The sequence below is a fragment of the Geotrypetes seraphini genome, chromosome 11 (assembly GCF_902459505.1).
Source record: "Geotrypetes seraphini chromosome 11, aGeoSer1.1, whole genome shotgun sequence".
In the NCBI taxonomy this organism is placed as follows: Eukaryota; Metazoa; Chordata; class Amphibia; order Gymnophiona; family Dermophiidae; genus Geotrypetes; species Geotrypetes seraphini.
Window position 1 is genome coordinate 1,821,612 of NC_047094.1, and position 26,550 is coordinate 1,848,161.

Here is a 26,550-nt window from a genome sequence, read left to right on the forward strand (position 1 = left end):
GATTTTTTTCAAAAAAATCCTTGTTAATTTTTGATGCCATGGCTGCCCACAAAGAAAAAAATGTTCAGGCCTACATTAATTCTACTGGTGCCCACATCGCTGTGATACCTGGAGGCCTGACGTGTAAGCTGCAGCCACTTGACATCGCAGTGAATCATCCATTCAAGACTTTTGTTAGAAAGGAGTGGGAGGAGTGGTTGCAGAGCGGCACGCACGAGTACACACCCGCGGGGCGGCTGAAGCGGGCAACTTTCACATTGGGTGGTTTCAGCATTGGATAAAATAACACCAGATACTATTCGAAACGGATTTAGAAAAGCGGGCATTGTTTATGAAACCAATGACACTAATCATGCAGCGGAAGGAGGCAACAACACGGATATCAGCGATGATGATGACGACGACGATGACGATATCACTTCGGAAATAAACGAGGATCGTCTGCAGGCCGTGCTCACTTTATTTAATGACGATGATGACAATTCGGATTTTGATGGATTCAACGATTCAGATGACTGTGATGATGATGACTGAATAAACCAGTAAACTTTGTTTATTTACAACTTTACCGTAATTATGGTAACTGTATTTAGATTATTTTGTTTTAGATACTTCGTTTGATCTAGATTACCGGTAAATGTTATAGTTTATAAGAATGAACATGTGATTTCTGTTCTTGTTGCTGAATTCATACTCACTAACTCTATCTAGATTAAAAGTTATATGGTAGTTTATAAGAATGAACAGGTGTTTTGTTTTTTTTTTTGCCGTTTTTGGTTGGAGGGTGTGTGAATGGTGTGTGAGTTCTCCTATGTCTGGTTGAGTGGATTGAATTATTTAGCTGAAGAAATTACGGCAGTTAACCCCCCCCTCCCCCATTCCACACACATTACGGTAATTCTCTTCCATTTTTGTTCCCATTATAAAAAACACTGATAAGTTCCCAGAAAAAAATACATTAAAATAAGAAGTGAAAACAAAGGCCCCTACAGATGAGAACATAAGAATAGCCTAACTGGGTCAGACCAATGGTCCATCATGCCCAGTAGCCCATTCTCATGGTAGTCTATCCAGGTCACTAGTACCTGGTCAAAACCCAAAGAATAGCAACATTCCAGGCTACCGATCCAGGGCAAGCAGACTCTTCCCCCATGTCTTAATAACAGACTATGGACTTTTCCTCCGGGAATTTGTCCAAACCTTTTTAAAACCAGCAACGCTATCCGCTTTTACCATAACTTAGATCTTTCCTTCCAAACAGAGACCTTGCTAGATGTCAAATACAGAAAGAACAAGGTAACTTCACAAGGACTTAGCTGTGCAGGAAATGTGAATCTCCTCATACACCCACCATATAGTGCAAAAATGTGCAAAGGTCTGTTTTTTTCTTTCGATCACTACATAGCCTAATGCCACACAAACAGCGCTGTTACAAACATATTCTGAAGTTCAATGCTAAGGTTAACAAAGTTTCCCTCCTTGGACCAGAAGGAGATACTGACAAACCACTAGAAGAGATCCCAAAACAACTACCCAGGCACAACACCCAAAGACCCACAGTGTGAACCAGTTGAGTGGAGTGGACTAACTGGGGGGTGGAAATGGGCCCGGAGTTTGCTCAGCAGAATTTCCCAGACCACCTCTTCCTCTCAACACATTGACACACTGGTGGGTTTATTTTATAGCTTTTTCACCCCCTTTGGTTTCTCCTAACCACTTGCCCCCCCCCACCCTTTGAAGTCCTGTCCCCCCTTAAAGGTCTGCCAGTCCCCCCTTAAAGTCCTGTCCCCCCTTAAAGGTCTGCCTGTCCCCCTTGAAGTCCTGTCCCCACCCTGAAAGCCTGATGCTCCACCTCGAAGGACCGCTGGCCCCCCCCCACCCTGAAGGACCGCTCACACCCCCCCTGATGTCCGATTTATCCCCCAGCCCACCCGCACCGTTTGCGGTGGAGAAGCAGCCTACCGTGGGTTCACGATGCCAGTGAGCCCTGCTGCTTCCTCTGCCGGCGGTCCCGCCCCTTCTCTGAGCACTGCGCTGCGTCCTCTGCTGCGGTCCCGCCCTTTCTCTGATGTCAGAAGGGGTGGGACCGCAGCAGAGGAAGCAGCGCAGGGCACAGAGAAGGGGCGGGACCGCCAGCAGAGGAAGCAGCAGGGCTCACTGGCATCGCGCACCCACGGTAGGCTGCTTCTCCACCGCAAACGGTGCGGGGGGGGCTGGGGGATGAATCGGATGGCGGGGGGGTGCGAGCGGTCCTTCAGGGTGGGGGTGCGAGCGGTCCTTCGGGGTGGGGCATCAGGCTTTCAGGGCTGGGGGATGAATCAGACGTCGGGGGGAGGAACCAGCAATGTAAAAAACAAATTGTAAAATGCACTCACGCATATAACGCGCATGGTTATGCTCGGTTTGTAAAATCGTGTAAAACGCGCGCGTTATATGCGTGAAAATACGGTACATCAGCAAAGGACTCAGCAGCGGGAAGACTTCGGTGCAGACCTTTGAAGATTGTTCTCCGTGGTGGCTGAGGCTAAAGGTAAAATAGGTGCAGGCTAAGAGGGGAATTGAGGAGGAACGTTTAGATGTGGACTTGCATGGAAAGGGGGCTGCTGAACTCGCAGAGGAGGATTCTACTACTATGATCTGGTCTGGGGGCTGAGTGGAAGGCAGATGGAGGCTGGAGCTGGTCTTGGGGGCTGAGTGGAAAGGAGATGGGGGATGGAGCTAGAAGGAATGGAAAGAGGTGTTAGACACATGTGAGTAGGGCTGGAAGGGACAGAGGGACTGGACCTGCAGGGTGCTAGACTAATGTTGTGTGTGTGGGGGGGGGGGAAGCTGGAATGAAGGGAGAGAGGTGCTGGACTCATCTTGGGGGTTGATGAGCTGAATGAAAAGGAGAGAGTTGTTGGACCTGCAGGGAGGAGGAAAGGGAAGGGAAAGAGAAAATGCTGAGCCAAGGGGATGAAGGAAGTGAAATACTGAACACAGCACAGGGAGGGAGAAAAGAGAATGAAAGACATATTGGTGTAAGGGAGTAAGAGAGGGGAGAAGCTGGACACAGGGAGATATACGAAAAAAAAAAAAAAAAGGGAGACTCTGGTGTGTGTGTTAAGAAAAGACAGAAGGAAACAATTTTCTATTTTGTGATTACAATATATCAGATTTGAAATGTGTATCCTGTTAGAGCTAGTATTATGTAGATATAGCTGGGGGAGCAGTTGCCCTAGTTGCATTACCCTAACACTTCCTGCATGTGTGACTGCAATATTCTGTTAGTATGATTTTTCTATGTAGCATTCTGTAGTAATTTGGCTTGTTCAATTTTCTCGATAGTGGAGGGGATATTTGTGAGAGGGAGGGGAGACGGGTTTTGTTGATCCTTGTTCTGTATTATATGTGATTTATAAAATAACAATTGTACAGAATATTCTTTTTATACTTTAAAATAAGTTCAATATGAAATCATAACTATTCAAGGCTTGTGTGGATGGGATCAGGCGGTTTACGGGTGGTGGGGGTGAGAACCAAGCTCACGGGATTGAGACTGAGACTGAGCTTGCGGGGACAGGGTGGGGATGGGGACAAATTTTTCCCCCGTGTTATTCTCTAGTCTGTACTGACAGGATGGTGGGCTCAAGGGATATCTGAGTGTCATTGTAAACAATATAATGAAACTTTCCACCCAATATGCGGCAGTTGCCTAAAAAGCAAACAAGATGCTAGAAATTATTTAAAAAAGGGATGGTTAACAAGACTAAGAATGTTATAATGCCTCTATCGCTTCATGGTGTGACCTTACCTTGAGTATTGTGTTCAATTCTAGTCGCCTTATCTCGAAAACCCTATAGTGGAACTAGTAAAGGTTCAAAGAGCGACCAAGATGATAAAGGGGATGGAACTCCCCTTTTATGAGGAGAGACTAAAAAGGTTAGGGCTCTTCAGCTTGGAAAAGAGACAGCTGATGGAAGATATGATTGAAGTCTACAAAATCCTGAGTGGTTACAAAACTTGGGGACATTCAATGAAGTTACAGGGAAATACGTTTAAAGACAATAAGATGAAATATGTTTTCACTCAGAATAGTTAAACTCTGGGACGCCTTGTCAGAGGATGTGGTCAGAGTAGTTAAAGTAGCTGGTTTTAAGAAAGATTTAACATAAGAACATAAGCATTGCCTCTGCTGGGTCAGACCAGAGGTCCATCAGTGTTCTCCCCAGAAATTTTTTCCAGCCTGGTGGCATGAAAAAGTAGCCAGGTGGGGTGGGATGAGGAAATTTGGTGGTGGGGAAAATTAAATGTGTACTATTTTTATTAGTTAATTATTATTAATTATTTTCCAATGCTCAATATGCCTTCCTTTTTTAAGATTTGACACTTGTGCCAGAATATTTTTATTAAATTTAAGAAGTATCCACTTTTCTCTCTTTACCCCTTCCACCTACTGTCCATCCTCTCTCTGCCCCTTCCATCCACCGTCCACTCTCTCTTCAATACAGCATCTTCCCTCTTTCTATGTCCCTTCAATAAACTATATATCCTGTGCCCTTTCTCTCCTTTGAACATGATTCATTTCAGCTTTACCCCCTCTCCATTTTTCTGTCTCTACCCCCTCCCCTATGCTCTGGCATCTCTCTCCTCCTTTCCTTCCCACTGCACCCCATGGTCTGGCATCTCTCTCCTCTCCTATCTCTCCCTCTCCCTCCTTGCTCTGGCACCTCCTTTCCTTTCTTTCTCTCTGGTCTTGCATTTGTCTCCTTAGTTTCTCTTCCCTCCCTCCATGCCCTGGCATCTCTCTCCTTCCATCTCCCCCTCCATTATCTGGCACCTCCTCTCCTTCCTTTCTCTCCCCTGGTCTGGCATCTATCTCCCTCCCCCCTCCCTGGTCTGGTATCTCCTTTCCTTTCCATCCCTCCCTCCCATAGTCTTGGCATCTATCTTTTCTCTCCCTTCCCTGGTCTTCCTCCCCCCCAATTGGGTGCAGCAGCAGCATTTTTCTTCCCCCCTGCCTCCCACTTCCCTGTCTTACACACCCATCAGCAGCCCAGCATTCACAACTTGTTGCTCTTGCTTGCTTCGGGCCTTCCTCACTGCCGGGTCCCACCTACTTTCTATTTCCACGAAGGCAGGACCTGGCAGCAAGGAAGACCCGAAGCAAGCAAGAGCAGCAAGTTGTAAGCTTCTCTCCCTCCTTTCAACTCCCTCTTTGTCCTATTTCCCGCCTTAGCCTATAGTGAATTGAACTCATGCTTTGGGACTGTAATGCTAACACTGCATGCTGGCTTCTCTTCTCCTCCCTACCCCCATGACATAACTTCCGGTTTCAGAGCATGGGTTCAATTCGCTTGCTGGCACTTAAAAAAAAGTCAGGCTGAAGCGGGAGTCATAAGAATAGCCTTACTTGGCCAGACCATTGGTCCATCAAGCCCAGTAGCCCGTTCTCACAGTGGCCAATCCAGGTCACTAGTACCTGGCCAAAACCCAAGAAGTAGCAATATTCCATGCTACCGATCTAGGGCAAGCAGTGGCTTCCCCCATGTCTTTCTCAATAACAGACTGCGAACTTTCCTCCAGGAACTTGTCCAAACTTTTCTTAAAACCAGCTACATTAACTGCTCTTACCACATCCTCTGGCAAAGCGTTCCAGAGCTTAACTAGTCTCCGAGTGAAAAAAAATTCCTCCTATTGGTTTTAAAAGTATTTCTTTATAACTTCATCGAGAAGATGGGAATTTGATAGGTAGCTGAAAAGTAAAAAAGAGAAGGGTGGATCCAAGATGGATGCCACTACCTGCTGCTGAGAGGACGCCTTCGATATTCATCTTATTTTCCTGCAAGTGGAGAGAGATTTCTCTCTAATTATGCCTAAGAGAAGGGGAAAGAGTGTCGGTGGAGCCTCCCGACACCCGGAACCATCAACCATACCTATAGAGGAAATTCTTAGACGTCTTCAACAAGGACAAACACCGTCGGGGAATCGCCCGTTGGAGTAGCTGGCAGGGAATAATGCCGCGGCAGGACCTGGGCTAGATGTCATGCTGAGCCCCAACCTCAGGACTCCCGCCTCTACAACTGACATCGCAAAGAGCAAGCACTCCGCGAGAAGAGAATATCCCGGATGAGGAAGTTCTCTTAACCTCAGAAGCTAGTATTTTGGAGAGCTTGCCTATGGAAACAACACAGAAGTTTTTCTTCTCTGAACGGGAAAGCGGTTGGAACATTTTCGGCTTATGAGGCACAAGCGCCTCAGGAGGTAAAACAATCTCAAGAACTGTACTGTGCTACACCTGCAGTCATTTTTTCACCTTCTAAACCCCCAGAGGTTACCTTAGATGCCCTTTGGGATTTGGTGGCGAATTTAGGTAATTCTCTTAGTCCACGAATAGAGCATTTGGATAGAGAAATAAAAACTCAGAAAGAAGAAATAAAGCTTCTAAAACAAGACTTGTCACTGGTGACAGACAAAAAAAAATGGATACAGAGATAATCACAGTCAAACAAAATCAAGATTTAATTGTAAAAGATAATGTTATGCTAAGGAGGAAGATTGAAGCCCTTGAGAATTGTAATCGAGCTAACAACTTACGTTTGATAAATTTTCCCAAGATTCCCTCAACCACTCCTAGTGATATGATTAAAAGCTACTTTATTGAGGTATTGGAAATACCAGAAAATTCCCTACTTCCCTTACAAGGGTTTATTATTTACCTATGAAATCTCAAGAAATTCAGGATCGTGATCAGCAAGAGGGTCCTTTGGATGTTTCTGCATTATTGGAGAAATCCGATACTGAAGTAGCTGTACCAGCTACTTTATTGTTGACTGTAGCGTTATCTCCAGATAAAGATTGGATTTTTAAACTGTTCTTTAAAGAGAGAACTAAGGACTTTCTGGGGTTTAAAATACAGATTTTTCCTGACATTTCGAGAGAAACGCAGAAGAGGAGATGAGAATTTCTAATGTTGGAACAGGGGTGACCCAGTTAGGGGGTATCTTATTTTTACGGTACCCTTGCAAGTGTATTATCAAATACCGTTCTCTTAAATATGTGTTTGTAGAGCCTTCTCATTTAGTCAGTTTTCTCTCCTTAAAACGCTTGGAAAAGGATAGTGTAACAACAACAACTATTGTATAGAATGAATAAGTCCTTTGTTTCAGCAGTAGTTATACATATCTTTATTATATATATTATGTTTCAGTAAATACTCCTTTCTCTACATCTTGGATCATTTATGAGGACTTGAGTGTAATTAAGGAATGTATCATTGTTTTTATTTGATGAATCATAGAAACATAGAAAATGACGGCAGAAAAGGGCCATAGCCCACCAAGTCTGCCCACTCTAATGACCCACCCCCCACCCCTGGCTTTACACCCCTAGAGACCCCACGTGAATATCCAATTTTCTCTTAAATTCTGACACGCTGTTGGCCTCGATCACCTGCAGAGGGAGTTCGTTCCAGTGATCGACCACTCTATCGGTGAAGAAATACTTTCTGGAATCACCATGAAATTTACCTCCCCTGATTTTCAGCGGATGCCCTCTGGTAGACGAGGGGCCTATAAGGTGGAAAATATCATTTTCCACCTCGATACGACCTGTGATATATTTAAACATCTCAATCATGTCTCCTCTCTCTCTTCGTTCCTCAAGTGAGTACAGCTGCAATTTATTTAGCCTTTCTTCATACGGGAGATTCTTGAGACCTGAGACCATCCTGGTGGCCATTCGCTGAACTGACTCAATTCTCAGCACATCTTTCCGGTAGTGTGGTCTCCAGAATTGAACACAATATTCCAAATGAGGTCTCATCATGAATCTGTACAACGGCATCAAGACTTCAGGTCTCCTGCTGACAAAACCTCTACGGGTACAACCCATCATTTGCCTTGCCTTGGAGGAAGCCTTTTCCACTTGATTGGCAGATTTCAAGTCATCACTAATGATTACTTCTAAATCGCGTTCTGTCGTGGTTCTAGCTAAGATCTCACCATTTAGTGAGTAAGATCTGCACGGATTTCTTTTACCCAGGTGCATTACTTTACATTTTTTAGCATTGAAGCTTAGCTGCCAAGTCGTTGACCATTGTTCCAATAGTAGTAGGTCCTGCTTCATGCTGTCATGCAAAGTGCTTTTACCTACTATGTTACATAGTTTTGCGTCGTCGGCAAACAATTATATTTTTCCTCTAAGCCCTTGGGTCATATCTCCTATGAATAAGTTGAATAGAATCGGGCCCAAGACCGAGCCCTATGGCACTCCACTGGTCACATCCGACGTTTTGGATGAGATACCATTTACCACCACCCTCTGAAGTCTACTGCTCAGCCAATCCTTAACCCATGCAGTTATTGTTTCTCCTAATCCCAGTGTTTTCAGCTTATTTACTAACCTGCGGTGCGGGACGCTATCAAAAGCCTTACTGAAATCCAAATACACTATGTCCAGGGACTCCCCGGCATCCAGTTGACTTGTTACCCAGTCAAAGAAGCTAATCAGATTTGATTGGCAGGACCTGCCCTTGGTAAATCCGTGTTAGTGGGGATCACGTAGATTTTCCTCGTCCAGGATTGTGTCAAGTTTCTGTTTGATCAGTGTTTCCATGAGTTTGCTCACTATGGATGTGAGACTCACTGGTCTGTAATTTGCCGTCTCTGTCCTGCAGCCCTTTTTGTGGAGTGGAATAACGTTAGCTGCTTTCCAGTCCGAGGGGACTCTTCCTGTGCGTAGGGAAAGATTGAAGAGCTCGGATAATGGTTTCGCCAGGACTTCACTCAACTCTCTGAACACCCTGGGGTGTAGGTTGTCTGGTCCCATGGCTTTGTTCACTTTGAGTCTTGAAAGTTTGCAATAGATGCTGCTGGACGTAAATTTGAAATCTTGAAATGGGTCTTTCTGGCTTTCCCTTGTCTTTAGCTGAGGACCGGCTCCCGGTGCTTCACAGGTGAAGACTGAGCTGAAGTATTCATTAAGTAGTTCTGCCTTAGTGGAATCTGATTCTGCATATTTCCCGTCCATTTGTCTAAGGCATTCTATCCCATCTTTGTTTCTTTTCCTATCACTAATATACCTAAAGAAAGATTTATCCCCTTTCTTAATGTTCCGTGCTAGATTCTCTTCTACTCGGACCTTGGCCTCTGACTGCTTTTTTGACAGCTTTAGACCTGTCCAGATAGTCTTCTTTCGCCTCCCGCTTTCCTAAGTGTTTGTAAGCAATAAATGCTTTTTTCTTCTCTTTGATGAGATCTGAAATTTCAGTACTGAACCACTGGGGTCTTTTGTTTCTCCGACTTTTGCTTACTGTTTTTAAATAGCAACTTGTTGCTTCATGCAGGGTGGATTTCAGAGTTGACCACATAGCCTCCACATTGTCTGTTTTTGCTTGGTTGTGCAGCTCCCGATGGACAAAAGCTCCCATGCTGTCTGTGCCTCTAAAGTTGAGGACCCTCGTCGCTGTGTTTGATCTAGAGAACCCTTTCTTAAGGTTCAGCCATACCATGTTATGGTCACTGGAGGCCAGCATATCGCCCACCGAGACCTCCGAGACGCTGTCTCCGTTGGTGAGTACCAGGTCCAGTAACGCCTGGTCTCTAGTGGGCTCCAATATCAGTTGTTTGAGTCGAGCACCCTTTATAGAGGATAATATTCTTCTGCTGCCACATGTAGTTGCAGAGAGTGTGTCTCCGTTGGTGAGTACCAGGTCCAGTAACGCCTGGTCTCTAGTGGGCTCCAATACCAGTTGTTTAAGTCGAGCACCCTTTATAGAGGATAATATTCTTCTGCTGCCACATGTAGTCGCAGAGAGTGTGTTCCAATCTTGTTTAATTTCTATCTCTTAGATTATGCTTTCTGTACAAGATGTTAATGCTTGGAATATAATTTTGAAAAGTTAATAAAAAAAAAAAAAAAAGAGAAGGGTAAGAAAGGCAATTAGAGCTAGGACCTATCGGAGAGAGGAAAAGTCTTTTTTTTTATTTTTTAATTTACACCACAGCTCCTATGTGGAGTTGGAGAGGGTAAACGTGGTCGGGGGTGAAGAGGCTAGGTGCTGAATTCCACATTCAAATAGATCTGTAAGAGGTCATGCTCCCTCTCAAGGGTATGTCCATTTTATGCTGATAGTGACACCACAAGTAAGTTGAAAAACCCCAGAAGCCAGATTGCCCATGCACCTAAAACGTGGTGCAGAACATTGCAACAGACAAGGAAGAGAGAAAGCTGAAGGAGGTGAGAGTCAGAACTAGAAAGAGTACAAAATGTTTTGTTTTGTTTTTTTCTAGTATCCAAGTTCACTGATCATGATCAACTCTCAACTCATGGGGGGGAGCTAAACCCCCCTCCTTGGCACTTTCATTTTGTGGACATTACTGCTTTCTAATTTACTAATCCTAACAACCATGTGTTTTTCCTGTACTTATTTTCTAAATCACAAAAGAAAGTTCTAGAATTCAAGAAAACAGAAGACCTATTTGATAGGTCAGATATCAGATATAACAGAAAAAAATGTTAACATAGAAAGATGACGGCAGATAAGGGCTACAGCCCATCAAGTCTGCCCACACTATTGACCCTCCCTTTTAAGTCTATTGACCCCCTTAAGTATAATTGTAATTATACTGCCACTCTATGACCCGCTCTTTCAAGTCTATACCATAGTGACCCTATCCCTTGGCATGACCCTCGTAGAGATCCCACATAGGTATCCTATTTATTCTTGAAGTCTGGGATGCTGCGTGCCTCGATCACCTGCACTGGAAGCTTGTTCCAATGCTCAATCACTCTCTCCATGAAGAAGTACTTCCTGGCGTCTCCACGAAACTTCCCTCCCCTGAGTTTGAGCGGATGACCTCTTGTGGTCGAGGGTCCCTTGAGAAGAAAGATATCATCTTCCACCTCGACCCGTCCCGTGATGTACTTAAATGTCTCAATCATGTCTCCCCTCTCCCTACGCTCTTCGAGAGTGTAGAGCTGCAATTTGCTCAGTCTCTCTTCGTACGGGAGACCCTTTAGCCCCGAGACCATCCTGGTGGCCATCCGCTGAACCGATTCAATTCTGAGCACATCTTTACGGTAATGTGGCCTCCAGAATTGCACACAGTATTCTAGATGAGGTCTCACCATGGCTCTGTACAATGGCATCATGACTTCAGGCTTCCTGTTGACGAAGCTTCTCTTGATACAACCTATCATTTGCCGTGCTTTAGATGAAGCCTTCTCCACTTGAGTGGCAGCTTTCATATCAGCACTGATGATTACTCCTAAGTCTCATTCTGCCGTAGTCCTGGTTAAAGTTTCTCCATTCAGGGCGTAAGTTCTGTAAGGATTTCTGTTACCGAGATGCATGACCTTACATTTCTTGGCGTTGAAGCCCAGCTGCCAGATCGAGGACCAACTTTCTAAAGTACGCAGGTCTTGCTCCATAGCATCCTGTAGATTATAGCCGTTTACTATATTGCATAGTTTGGCATCATCAGCGAATAAGGTTACCTTGCCTTGAAGCCCTTGAGTCAGATCCCTAATGAATATGTTGAAGAGGAGTGGGCCCAGGACTGAACCCTGTGGCACTCTGCTTGTCACCTCCGACATTTTAGAGAGGGTACCGTTAACCACCACCCTCTGAAGTCTGCCACTAAGCCAATCTTTAACCCATGCAGTTAGAGTCTCTCCTAACCCCATCGATTTCATCTTGTTCAGCAGCCTGCGGTGTGGGATGCTGTCAAATGCTTCGCTGAAGTCCAGGTATACGACGTCCAAGGACTCTCCTGAGTCCAGTCTTCTTGTTACCCAGTCAAAGAAGCTGATAAGATTGGACTGGTATGTTATAGGCAACTAACCTTAATGAGGGAAAAAAAACCCTAAACTTCCAGATCACGATTTTTAACAGAAGCAGCAGGATAAAGATTTTAATTAACACAAACTAGGTGAGCAAAAAAAGGGTATGAGCTCTAGAACGATTAAACAATTATAAAACTGAGTATTAATGCAGATCAAATCGGCAGCCAGAGTCAACAAGCATTAAATTCACCTTACCTTGATAGGAGCTGTAGAAAACTTAACCTTGCGTTGGACCTTCTTCCTCAGAAATCCCGCTGACCACAGGACAATGGCGCGTCGACAATTGCACTGAGACCCGACATTCTCAAGGCAACCAAAAAAATAAAGGCGTCAACAATCGCGCACCAGACATTTGCATGCCAACGCACACTGAGACCCGACAATTTTTTATTTTTGAGGGTTACGAAGGGAAAGGTTATGAAGGGAAACCCGGCTCAAAAACTGGGTTACTTTGTAACCCTCAAAAATAAAAAATTGTCGGGTCTCAGTGTGTCGTGGCGCGCAAATGTCCGGCGCGCGATTGTCAGCGTGCCTTTGAAATGCTCCTAGAGTTTATTTTTTGGTTGCCTTGAGAATGTCCTTTTTTCAGCTCTGTTGCAGTAAAATCAATACTATCCGCAGACATGTCATTTCCTTCTTGACCCACGACCCCTTTAGTGGAAGCGGATTCTCCATTTTGAGGCAGTTGGCCTGGGCATGACACAGACCTCGATCCCTATAGCGTTAGTCACCCATCTTCTCTATCCTCCCCTCCCATGCAGACCAGGAGAGTGAGCTGTTCTTGCTCCTAACCCACGCCCCTCCCCCCTCCATGATAGACTGTTACAGGTCCCGCCCCATGAAGTGAGGATTGGCTCTTCAGTCTGCCTGTATACTGGATTCAGCTGAGCAAGTGACTGAAAGACCTAACCAGGAGTTGGAGATGTTTTGGTTTCTGATCCCAATGTTCAGATGTGCGAGATCACGAGGTGAGTCAGTCTCTGGTTGTAACCTCTTGGATATGGGCCCAGCATCGAGGATTAATTTGTGTACTTCTGGCGGCTCTTCAGGCTGTGCTAAATCAGCCCAGGGAATCCCCAAGCCAGTGAGAGTTTAAAAAAAAACCAAACCCAAAAACTGTTGAGCAGCAGAAGCAGAATTTGCGACCTTCCGAGTTGACAGCCGAGTGCTCACCAAAATTTGTTTTCGAAAGTTTGAAGAATTTGTCCCTTTCCACTTTCTCTATGCCCTTCATGATCTTGTAAGTCTCTATCATGTCCCCTCTAAGTCTCTGCCCCAGTTTCTCTAGTCTTTCAGCATATGAAAGGTTTTCCATACCTTTTATCAATCGCGTCGCTCTTTTCTGAACCCTTTCGAGTAACGCCATTTCCTGGAGGAAAAGTCCATAGTCTGTTATTGAGAAAGACATGGGGAAAACCACTGCTTGCCCTGGATCGGTAGCATGGAATGTTGCTACTCTTTGGGTTTTGGCCAGGTGCTAGTGACCTGGATTGGTCACCATGAAGAAGGGCTACTGGGCTAGATGGACCATTGGTCTAACTCAGTACGGCTATTTTTATGTTATCAAGCCAACATCCATTTTCCTGTATGGTATCTCATCTTGCTAACATCAACTTCTCCTTAGGGGCTCTGAAGTCTGCATTAAATCTTTATTGCTAAATTTTCTAGTACTGTTAAGTTTTCTTAGATTATATCAAAGGACGAATCTTTCTACAAATCCTACTGCAATATCACTGATAAAAGTACTGACTAGAACTGGATCAAAGACCAATTCGTGAGGCACTGACCACACTTGCTCTTGCACAACCACTTTCCATCATTGTTTTCCTCGAGTGGTATCCTAAGGAGGAAGGAGTGGTATAGTGGATAGAGCTACAGCCTCAGCACCCTGAGGTTGTGGGTTCAAGTCCCGCACTGCTCCTGGTGACCCTGGGCAAGTCACTCAATCCTCCATTGCCCCACTTACATTAGATAGATTGTGAGCCTACTGTGCCAGATAGGGAAAATGTTTGAGTACCTGATTGTAAACCACTTAGATAACTTTGATAGGTAGATGGCCGAATCACTGATCAGGGAAGGTATCAATGAGCATATAGAAAAAAATAATCTGATGAGATCAAGCCAGCATGGTTTCTGTAAAGGCCGATCATGCCAGACGAATCTACTGCATTTCTTTGAGGGCCAAGGTGACCCCGTAGACATCGTATATCTAGATTTCCAAAAAGCCTTCGACAAGGTGCCCCATGAACGCCTACCGAAGAAACTGTGGAGTCAGGGGGTGGAAGGGGATGTGCACAGATGGATCAAAAATTGGCTGGCGGACATGAAGCAGAGGGTAGGAGTAAAGGGGCACTACTCTGACTGGATAAGGGTCACAAGTGGTGTTCCGCAGGGTCAGTGCTGGGACCACTGCTGTTCAATATATTTATTAATGATCTAGAAACAGGGACGAAGTGCGAAGTTGTCAAGTTCGCGGATGACACAAAACTCTCCAGCAGGGTCAGAACTGTTGAGGAATGCAAAGAACTGCAGAGCGACCTGAACAAACTGAGTGAGTGGGCAAAAAAATGGCAGATGAGCTTCAATGTGGAGAAATGTAAGGTCTTGCACATAGGGAAGGGGAACTCCATGTACAGTTATACGATGGGAGGGAGGGTACTCGGGGAAGGCAGCCAAGAAAAAGATCTGGGGGTATTGGTGGATAACACAATGAAGCCGGCGGTGCAATGTGCAGCGGCCTCAAAAAAAGCGAGCAGAATGTTGGGCATTATCAAAAAAGGTATCACTACCAGAACGAAGGAAGTTATCCTGCCACTGTATCGAGCAATGGTGCGTCCACATCTGGAATACTGCGTCCAATACTGGTCGCCATACCTCAAGAAGGACATGGCAATACTCGAGAGGGTCCAGAGGAGAGCAATGAGGATGATAAAGGGTATGGAGAACCTCTCATATGCCGAACGGTTAGACAGGCTGGGGCTCTTTACCCTGGAAAAGCGAAGACTGAGAGGGGACATGATACAGACTTATAAAATCATGAAAGGCATAGAGAAGGTGGAGAGGGGCAGATTCTTTAGACTAGCAGGGACAACTAAAACAAGAGGTCACTCAGAAAAACTGAGAGGAGACAGATTCATAACGAATGCAAGGAAGTTCTTCTTCACTCAGCGGGTGGTAGACACCTGGAACGCGCTTCCCGGAGAGGTGATAAGCCAGAGTACAATTCTGGGGTTCAAAAAGGGACTGGATGACTTCCTGGAAGCGAAGGGAATAACAGGGTACAGATAGAGGTTTACCTTACAGGACACTGAGCAAATAGGGTATGGACATTTTAGGTTAGGTAGGGAACACTTTCAGGTCATGGACCTGGAGGGCCGCCGCGGGAGCGGACTGCCGGGCACGATGGACCCCTGGTCTGACCCGGCAGAGGCAATGCTTATGTTATTTTATAAACGCCTTAAATAAAAAAATTAATAAAGTGGTACAGTGGCGTACCTAGCATATGTGACACCTGGGACCCATCATTTTTTGACAACCCCCTCCATCTGAACAAAAAAACATGATTTTTAGTAACAAGCCATATGTCACACATGAGTACCTAGGAAAAGGCAGCATCTTACATATTGCAGTGAGCAGTACAACAGCAATACACCCATTGTAAAACTAAACAAGCCAGACTAGTAAAGATCAATCCTGCAGTCAATCCTAACAAAAAACCATGTCTTTCGAACACACAGAACACACTTTCGCCTATTATGGAATATGTCATCACAAACTAACCCCTTCCCCTTTTACAAAACTGTAATGTGAATTTTAGCCATGGTGGTAGCTCTGACGCTCATAGAATTCTGAGTATCAGAGCTGCTACTACCACAGCTGGCGCTAAAAAACGTTCCTCAGTTTTGTAAAAGGGGGGATCAAATAGAAATACATAGACAAAGGTTAAATTGAACCAGTAAGAAGCTGGAGTCTGCTTACAGTCCACCACAGAAACAGTGACACGTCTCCTAAAACAATAAATAAATACAAAATTTTTTTCTACCTTTGTCTTCTGTGGTTTCTGCTTTCCTCATCTTCTTGTAATTCTCTTCCTTCCATCCACTGAATGCCGTCTCTCTTCCCCTATATGGCATCTTCTCTCCTTCTATGTCCCTTCCAGAAACTGTATGCCTCCCCCTTCCATCTCTCCTTTCACCCCCATCTCTCTCCTCTCCTTCCCTCTCCCACACCTCTCCTCTGCAATCCCTTTTCCCTTTTTTCCCTCATTTTCCTTTTCTGCATCTGTCTAGATTACATTCTTACTACCCTCTCATCAATGTCCTTTTTTACTGTCTACCTAAAACTTGCCACCTCTTTCCCTCACCCCTCCAGTGTTTCCCTAACTCAATCCTTTTCTACCCATCATGTGCCGCCCTCTTATTTATCCCCTCCTTCCATCATGTACCCTCTTTCTCCAACCCTTCCATCCAGTATCTTCTCTCTCTGTCCACTTCCATCCAGCGTCTGCTCCCCTCTTTCTCTCCTCCCATTTCCTTCCTGCATTTGCTCCCTTATCTCTCCCACCTGCACTTCCATCCAGCATAGGCTCCTCACTACCATCCAATGTCTGCCCTTTCTCTCGCCATCCACCCCTCTTCAATCAGCATCTGCCCCCTTTCTCTCCCTCCAATATCCTTCCCCCTTATGTCTTTCCCCTTTCTCTGTATATCAATTCCATCAGCACCACCCTTCCATACCACCCTGCCCCCTTTCTTTCCCTCCACCACTCTTCCATTCCAGCAATCCTGCTCCTTTCTCTCCCTTCATGCAGCAAGATCCCACGATGATTGTAGCTGCCGGCTGCCAGTCCACCCCACTCAGTTGTACTTGCTCTGGAGCGGACTCAGCAGCCGCATGCTGGAAGGTCCCGCGATGACTCGTCTGCTGACTCTGCTTCAGAAGAAGTAAGTTACATCGGAGGGGGTGGACCCGGCAGACGCAGGAAGTTGTGGCAAAGTCCCGCAATGATTGCGTCTGCTGGGTCCACCCCCTCCGACGTAACTTACTTCTTCCAGAGCAGAGCTGGCAGACGAGTCAACGCGGGACCTTCCTGCACCTTAGCACTACTGCCGACTCTGCTGCAGCGAAAGTAAGTCAGAGGTAATTTGACCATTTATTTTTTTCATCAAAAGGTGACATCTATTAATTGACACTGCATCCTTTCTTTCATTTCTTTCTTTCTGCACTCAGGCCCAACATTTGTCCCTTTCTATTCCCTCCCTCCTTCCTTCCCATGTCCGTAATGCCCCCAGTGCCTCCATCCTGTGTCCATGATGTCTCCAGTGCCTCTGTCCTGTGTCCATGGTGCCCCCAGTGCCTCTGTCCTGTGTCCATAGTGCCCCCGTCCTTAGTGCCCCCAGTGCCCCCTTCACGTGTCCTTAGTGCCCCCAGTGCCTCCTTCTCATGTCCTTAGTGCCCCCATCCTATGTCCATAGTGCCCCCAGTGTCTCCATCCCATGTCCATAGTGCCCCCAGTGCCTCCATCCCGTGTCCATAGTGCCCCCAGTGCCTTCTTCCCGTGTCCATAGTGCCCCCAGTGCCTTCTTCCTGTGTGCATAGTGCCCCCAGTGCCTCTGTCCCGTGTCCATGGTGCCCCCAGTGTCCCCGTCCTGTGTCCTTAGTGCCCCCAGTGCTTCCGTCCTGTGTCCATAGTGCCCCCAGTGCCTCCTTATGTCCCCCCCCCCCCCACTACCTTCCAGATTTTGGCCACCCCAAAGCCAGCCTGCCTGTCTACCTATCTCCCTCCCTTACTGCCGCGCTAAAGCCAGCCAGCTTGCCTGCCTACATCCTGCCCTCCCTGCCATGGAAAAAAAAAAAAAGGCGCCTCTCCCCTTCCTTTCCCCCAACCAGCGCCGCTACGATCCTATCTTCCCCCGCCGACAAGAAGTCTTTCCGACGTCAATTCTGACGTCGGAGAGGATGTTCCGGGCCAGCCAATCACTGCCTGGCTGGCCCGGAACATCCTCTCCGACGTCAGAATTGACGTCGGAAAGACTTCTTGTCAGCGGGGGGGGTAGGTAGGATAGTAGCGGCGCGGCCGGGGGAAAGGAAGGGCAGGAAGACCCGGACCTGGCCGGCTGTGCACCCCCCCAAGCCGTGCACCCGGGGCTGACTCCCCCCCTTGGTACGCCACTGAAGTGATAAATGGAACAATGCGAAAGGCCTTGATGTGTTCCACTGGTATAATTTCCATCACCCAGTCAGTGAAGTCCTTTTTTTTTTTTACTTGATCTCTGCTGAATTCATGCTGCTTCATTTCTTGTATTCTGCAGATTATCAAATATTTCACACAGTTTTCCTTTTGCAGATAAGATAAGAACATAAGAATTGCTATCTCCGGATCAAACCCTAGGTCCATCAAGTCCGGCGATCTGCACACACGGAGGCCCCACCAAGTGTACCCTGGCATAGTTTTATTCCCCATATCACTCTAAGCTTCTCATAAGGAGATGTGCATCTAGTTTACCCTTACCCGTATCACTTTATGCCACTCATAAGGAGATGTACATCTAGCTTACCCTTAAATCCTAGAACGCTGACCATTTACCTAGTAATCACTAGAGGAGTTGGGCATTTAAACTGCCTTTTTTCTCCTGCCATGCCCGAGGGCTGCTTTTTTGTATTAAACAGTCTGACGTACATTTCTTTTCTCTGTGAATTAGGGCCTCTTATTTATTGTCTTAAGTCACCCATATGCCAGTGAGTGTCAGTCTTCTACTGGTGCAGTATTCACACTGATTGCAAGCAATCCCAAGCAAGCAGACAGCATTCCTGTGATGTCATACATACTCCCTGAGAGAAGCACTGGACGGTGAGTAACCTCAAAATATTTCATTAATAAGATTGTAAATGATATCTTGCATTGTGTAGGATGAAATCAAGTTAGCGAGTGCAATTATTTTTTGTTGCCAGCATTGACCAATATAACAATAACAATGGGTCCAGGAGAAATGCAGAAAAGCCACTGTAAAAGAATAACTGTGGGAAACCATCACCATGTCATTCTTCAAGGAGAGAGGGAAGAATCAGTATGAATGGGCCCAGCCACTGACCCTCAAGCCTTGCATTGAAGAATGCTGGTGTAGAAGGACTGAGGCTGAGATGGACACTAAAGAAGGACATGGGATGGTTTCCAGCCACTGACCCTCGAGCCTTGCATTAAAGAATGCTGGTGTAGAGGGACTGAGGTTGAGATGGACACTAAAGGAGGACACGGGATGGTTTCCAGCCACTGACCCTCAAGCCTTGCATTGAAGACGAATTAAAACTTTAGGTAAACTTTCTCATTCTCTGGCATTCACTATCAGAACCTCTCTTTCTTTGACATATTTATTTCAGAAATTTTTAACTGAGAGTTGAAGGGAAATACTTTTTAGGTATTTTTTAGTTAAAGACGGAAAGCGAATTTACTCTCTTTTTACATAAGAACATAAGAATTGCTGCTGCTGGGTCAGACCCGTGGTCTATCATGCCCAGCAGTCCACTCACGCAGCGGCCCTCTGGTCAAAGTCCAGCGCCCTAACTGACACTAGCCCTATCAGCGTACGTCCTTGTTCAGCAGGAACTTGTCTAACTTAGTCTTGAATCCCTGGAGGGTGTGTTCCCCTATGACAGACTCCGGAAGAGCGTTTCAGTTTTCTACCACTCTCTGGGTGAAGAAGAACTTCCTTACATTTGTACGAAATCTATCCCCTTTCAATTTTAGAGAGTGCCCTCTCGTTCTCCCTACCTTGGAGAGGGTGAACAACCTGTCCTTATCTACTACCTTGAATGTTTCGATCATGTCCCCTCTCAATTTCCTCTGTTCGAGGGAGAAGAGGCCCAGTTTCTCTAATCTTTCGCTGTATGGCAGCTCCTCCAACCCCTTAACCATCTTAGTCGCTCTTCTCTGGACTCTTTCGAGTAGTACCGTGTCCTTCTTCATGTACGGTGACCAGTGCTTTACGCAGTACTCCAGGTGAGGGTGCACCATGGCCCAGTACAGCAGCATGATAACCTTCTCCGATCTGTTTGTGATCCCCTTCTTTATTATTCCTAGCATTCTGTTCGCCCTTTTTGCTGCTGCCGCACATTGCACAGACGGCTTCATCAATTTGTCGATCAAAACTCCCAAGTCCGTTTCCTGGGAGGTCTCTCCAAGTACCGCCCCGGACATCCTGTATTTGTGCATGAGATTTTTGTTACCAACATGCATCACTTTACAATTGTCCACGTTGAACCTCATCTGCCATGTTGCAGCCCATTCCTCGAGCCTGATTATGTCACGTTGTACATTTTTGCAATCCCCCTGTGTCTTCACTACTCTGAATAACTTCGTATTGTCCACAAATTTTATCACCTCGCTCATCGTACCTATGTCCAGATCGTTTATGACAATGTTGAAGAGCACGAGTCCAAGCACTGAGCCCTGCGGCACCCCGCTGGCGACGCTCTTCCAGTCAGAGTATTGTCCATTTACCCCCACTCTCTGTTTCCTATGATCCAGCCAGTTTTTAATCCATATGAGTATTTCACCCTCGATTCCATGGCTCACAATTTTCCGAAGTAGTCGACGAAGAAATGGAAGCAGAGATGAGGCGGGAATGCAAAAACGGTAACACCATTGTTATGGGAGACTTCAACTATCCCGGGATAGACTGGAGTCTTGGATACTCAAAATGCGCTAGGGAAACCGGATTCCTGGAGGCTATACAGGACTGCTTCATGGAGCAGCTTGTTAGAGAACCGACGAGAGGGAATGCTACTCTGGACCTAATCCTCAATGGATTAAGAGGACCTGCAAAGGAAGTGGAAGTAGTGGGACCGTTAGGAAACGGTGATCACTATATGATCCAGTTCAAAGTCGAAGTAGGAATATCGACAGGGAAGAGAACCACAGCGACAACTTTTACCTTCAAGAAAGGAAACTACCAATCAATGAGAGCAATGGTAGGAAAGAAACTTAGGAACAGCTCAAAGAAATCACAGACTGTGGAGCAAGCTTGATCTTTATTTAAGGACACAGTGAGAGAAGCGCAAAATCTGTATATCCCCAGATTTAGAAAAGGAAGCAAAAAGAACAGACCAAAAGACCAGGCGTGGATAACTAAAGAAGTAAAGAAAGTGATAGGGGATAAGAAAAAATCTTTCCGGATGTGGAAAAAGGACAAAACCGGGGAGAAATGGAAAGAGCACAGGAAGCATCAAAAAGAATGTCACCGAGTGGTTAGAACAGAGGTAGGGAATTCCAGGCCTCAAGAGCCGTATTCCAGTCGGGTTTTCAGGATTTCCCCAATGAATATGCATGAGATCTATTTGCATGCACTGCTTTCAATGCATATTCATTGGGGAAATCCTGAAAACCCGACTGGAATACGGCTCTCGAGGACCGGAGGTCCCTACCCCTGGGTTAGAAGAGCAAAAAGAGAATACGAAGAGAGGCTAGTCAGGGAAGCACAAAATTTCAAACCGTTCTTCAGATATGTTAAAGGGAAGAAGCCGGCAAGGGAGGAGGTGGGACCGCTGGATGACGGAGATAGGAAAGGAGTGGTGAAGGAAGAAAAAGAAGTGTCGGATAGACTGTTCTTTTCGTCAGTATTTACAAAAGAGGACACATCCAACATGCCGGAACCTGAAAAAAACCTTCAAAGGAGATCAAGCAGAAAAATTAGTATCCATAGAGGTAAGCCTTGAAGACATACATAAGCAGTTAGATAGATTAAAAACTGACAAATCTTCGGGCCTGGACGGAACTAAAGGAGGAAACAGTGGAACTACTACAGCAAGTTTGTAACCTATCCCTGAAAATAGGCGTGATCCCGGAGGATTAGAAAATAGCTAATGTTATGCCCATCTTTAAAAAAGGATCGAGAGGTAACCCGGGGAACTACAGACCAGTAAGTCTGACTTCGGTCTGGGGAAGATGGCGGAAGTACTGATAAAAGACAGCATTGATGAGCATCTAGAAAGGAATAAACTGATGAAAACAAGCCAACATGGCTTCTGCAAGGGAAGATCATGCCAAAGAACTTACTGCACTTCTTAGAAGGAATTAACAAACAAATGGACAAAGGGGCCCCCATAGATATCGTACACTTGGATTTCCAAAAAGCTTTCGACAAGGTACCCCATGAACGACTACTATGGAAACTGAAGAACCATGGGGTGGAAGGAGAGGTGCATAGATGGATCAAAAACTTGTTGGCGGGGAGGAAACAAAGGGTGGGAGTGAAGGGCCACTATTCGGACTGGAGAAGAGTCACGAGTGGTGTTCCGCAGGGGTCAGTACTCGGACTGCTGCTGTTCAATGTATTTATTACTGACCTAGAAACCCGGAAGAAGTGCGAAATTATAAAATTTGCAAATGATACCAAGCTTTTTAGTGGGGTTGGGACTAAGGAGGACTGTGAGGATTTACAAAAGGACCCGAACAAACTGGGAGAGAGGGTGAATAAATGGCAGATGAACTTTAATGTAGAAAAATGTAAGGTCATGTATGTGGGAAACAGAAACCCAATGTACAGCTATACGATGGGAGGGCTGGCAAAGGGTGAAAGTAGCCTAGAAAAGGACTTGGGGGTACTGATGGACAAATCAATGAAGCTGTCAGCACAGTGCGCAACAGCCGCTAAGAAGGCAAACAGAATGCTAGGTATTATCAAGAAGGGTATCACAACCAGAATAAAGGATGTTATCCTGCCGTTGTATCGGGTGATGGTGCACCCGCATCTGGAGTACTGTGTCCAGTATTGGTCGCCGTACCTTAAGGATATGGCGATACTCGAGAGAGTTCAGAGGAGAACGACGCAACTGATAAAAGGTATGGAAAACCTTTCGTACACTGAAAGATTAGAGAAACTGGGGCTCTTTTCCTTGGAGAAGTGGAGGCTTAGAGGGGACATGATAGAGACTTACAAGATCATGAAGGGCATAGAGAAAGTAGAGAGGTACAGATTCTTCTAACTTTCAAAAGCTACATGAACGAGAGGGCATTCAGAAAAACTAAGAGGGAACAGATTCAGAAGCAATGCTAGGAAGTTCCTCTTCACCCAAAGGGTGGTGGACACCTGGAATGCGCTTCCAGAAGGTGTGATAGGACAGAGCACGCTATTAGGTTTCAAGAAGGGATTGGATGCTTTCCTGAAGGAAAAGGGGATTGAAGGGTATAGATAGAAGACTACTATACAGGACCTGAACCTGATGGACCGCCGCGTGAGCGGACTGCTGGGCGCGATGGACCCCTGGTCTGACCCAGCAGAGGCACTACTTATGTTCTTATGTGGAACCTTGTCAAATGCCTTCTGAAAATCCAGATATATAATGTCAACCGGTTCGCTCTTGTCTATCTGCCTGTTTACTCCCTCGAAGAAGTGCAGCAAGTTTGTCAAACAAGACCTACCTTTGCTGATCAAGGTGATCAGTGATGTGGTCCTTTATCAGCACCTCTACCATCTTTCCCGGTACCGAGGTCAGACTCACCGGCCTGTAGTTTCCCGGGTCTCCCCTTAAACCTTTTTTGAAGATCGGCGTAACATTCGCCACCTTCCAGTCCTCCAGAATCTTTCCTGTTTTGATCGACACATTGGCTATTAGTTGAAGCAATTCAGCTATGGTCCCTTTCAGTTCCTTGATGACCCTTGGATGGATGCCATCCGGTCCCGGGGATTTATCGCTCGAGCCTATCAATCTGCCTGCATACCTCTTCTAGACTGACCTTTAATCCTGTCAGTTTCCCTTTTTCACTTCCAGCTATAGCCTGATGGGTTCTGGTATGCTGTGTATATCCTCTTTGGTAAATACAGACGAAAAAAATGTGTTCAGTTTGTCGGTGATTGCTTTGTCCTCCTTTAGCACTCCCTTTATTCCTTAAGTTTTGTTAACCGGTTCGAGTCCCTTATGGGAATTACCCGATATATAAAGTAAAGGATTAGATTAGATTAGACTGAGGTTGAGAGACACTAAAGAATGACAGTCTCTGGTATCTAGAAGTGTTATTGTGATGTCATAATGCTTTATTCCAGCAATAAGAGCCAACCTCATCAGTGATGTCACAATGGGTTCATTACCTATACTTGGCTCACGTAAGAATCTGAGTGACTGGTTATCCGCGAGGACAGGGATGGTGACAAATTTTGCTACTGTCAATCTCTATGTTACATAATATAATAAATTCCATGGCACATTGCCCTGTATTCTCAGTGATGTATTAACAAGTTGTTGCTGCTGTTTACTCACTCTCTCTGTCTCTCATTTGTATATGGAGGTAGCTTCATACATCACTGAACATTTACTTTTTGTTCTTCATGTAACAGATATCTGGAAGGAGATGTGGAGCAGTGGTCTGCTGCAGCTGTGCTAACTTCTGGCAGTATTGCCATCTGGGATTTATCCGTGGGACTCTGTGCTGCTCTGCTGCCACCTACTTGTGATGGAGTCTGGGCTCTGGTCAGGTGGTTGCAACCAAATTCTTGCTTGATGGCGGGAAAGAAAGATGGGAGTGTATATCTGTACAAATACCAGAATGCCTATGCAGCAAAAAGCTAACCAGCTACCACTGGTGGCTACCTTTACTCCATTTACACAGGCATAGCTGTTGGGAGTGGGGACGGATTCTTACAAGTATTTTAAAATGGCAAAACTATTGTGTCTTCAGCTGAGAACAGTTTGCTCTCTGAACCATGAATGCTCAAGTAAGCATGCGCGGAAAGGAGAAAAGCTTCCATGGTTATTAAATAACAGTGACAGACAGATAGGGCATTACTTGCATATTTATTTTAGTATATTTGATGTACTGTTGTTTGATATGGATATCAAGGAGTAAACAGTATCAATAAAATTCTGACAAAAATTCCAATACATACTAAGCAAGAAAAAACCAAAGATGAGAGGATGAATAGAATGACAAAATTTTCCTGGACTCTGAGCATAAAACTAAGAAATCGAGTAGAAGTAGCTGGTTTTCAGTTTCATCCCCCAAAAGAGGACATTAAATATGTAATAGTTGGAGTAACCTAGCAACCACTTGAGTAGAAGGAGGCAAGTTGAGACAGGTCTATCTAAGGTGGCTGGTGCAGGCCTGGCTTCAAGAATAGCATAAAAATCAGTCTGAAATGTGCACGTTCTGTTCTTGAACAATGGAATCAGAATGCAGGATTTACTCCATTCTGCTTGCATTTATGAATGATGCTTCTTTAGCCTGGTTTATGTTGTCAATGTTCAATATTTTAGACATTTTCCTTATGTCCATACTCATTTGTAATATTTAAATAAAGACATGTAATAGTATTTTATTCTATCATCCATTCTGCACACAATTGTGAAACTCTTCCTGTAGGTACACTTGCCAAAACATGGCTGTGTCGGGTCAAATGTTCATAAATATAGTTTGAAGCCCATGACATATATAAGCTTCTATACTACTAACCAACTTCATTTCAAATGTATCCTCCTATTAAACCTTAAGGAATTCAATTAAAACCTATCTCTTTGATAAATTTCTCCGACTCCTTTCCTGTCTTGCTGTATCTTTGAAATACTTCTGGATAAATCCTGACTACTCTTGGCATGCTAATGTAATTTGAAAGTCTTTTTTTTTTTTTAACATCACTGTCTGTATACAGTCTCTTCTGTTGTAAACCGCTCTGAACTGCTTGTGGTATTGCGGTATACAAAAATTAAGTTGTTATTACTATTACTAATGACTGGGGCGTCAATTGAGCACGGGTTACCTGAGCTTCTGTAATGGTGGTACAATATATGAGCTTCTATAACGGTGTTACCATACAGAGTTCAAGTGTATTTATATAATGGTATTGGCACTATCAGCTGTTTTCCTTATCATCCACGCCAGGCCATTGCAAGTGAATAGATTATGTCTCAATGCCAGTAGATGGAGCTATAGAAGTTTCAAGTTTTATTAAAATTTGTTGTGCACGCAATGTCAAATATTTCAAAGTGTATTACAAGTTAAAAAAATTTGGGGAAAACCATAAGACATTTTGCTACAAAATAATAAAATATATATATATGTACAAATTTAGTACCGATACAGAAGGAGAGGGGGATGAACTACAATCGTTAAAGAAAATGGAGAAACATATATGGGTAACACATCAGGGGGGGGCAAAAAGTGAGAATAAAGAAGAAGAGAAAAAAGAAGAATACATTTTTGAGTCCTATAAATGAGGACTAAATAAAACTGGGTATTGGGATATAAAATATAAGGTTTTAACCGTAAACTGATTATCTTGTCTATGTCTCAAATGCGTCCTTGTACATGAAACTTTTTTTTTAAACCTATGAATTTTTATAATGAGGTTTCACCATGCAAATAACTTAAACATAGAAATAGACGGCAGATAAGGGCCATGGCCCATCCAGTCTGCCCACCCTAATGACCCTCCCCTACCTTTACCTTGTGAATAGATCCCACGTGTCGATCCCATTTGGCCTTAAAATCAGGCACGCTGCTGGCCTCAATCACCTGAAGCGGAAGACTATTCCAGCAATCAACCACCCTTTCAGTAAAAAAGAACTTCCTGGTGTCACCTCGCAGTTTCCCACCCCTGATTTTCCACGGATGCCCTCTTGTTGCCGAGGGACCCTTGAAAAAGAAGACATCTTCCTCTGCCTCGATGCGGCCCGTGAGATATTTGGTAGATAACTTGGTAGATTATTCCAGAGCTGAGGAGATATAACTGAAAAAAC

The 26,550-nt window shown here is 45.0% G+C and overlaps 1 protein-coding gene across 8 annotated transcripts in view; it reads left to right on the forward strand.

Moving 5' to 3' along the window:
- Window positions 1–25,436, forward strand: part of PALB2 (partner and localizer of BRCA2) — a 122,850-nt gene extending 97,414 nt beyond the window's left edge. For 2 of the 8 annotated variants that reach the window (XR_004536436.1, XR_004536437.1), the window contains 2 exons: window positions 18,528–18,676; window positions 24,156–24,293. Coding sequence is in view for 6 of the 8 variants with exons in the window: in XM_033914137.1 (XP_033770028.1) it covers window positions 18,528–18,676; window positions 24,156–24,387 (381 nt within the window). In the remaining 2 variants the exon portion in view is untranslated. Of the gene's footprint in view, window positions 1–18,527; window positions 18,677–24,155 lie in introns of all 8 variants that reach the window. The other 6 variants (XM_033914135.1, XM_033914136.1, XM_033914137.1 and 3 more) reach the window with 5 other exon arrangements.
- The last annotated feature ends 1,114 nt before the right edge of the window (window positions 25,437–26,550 follow it).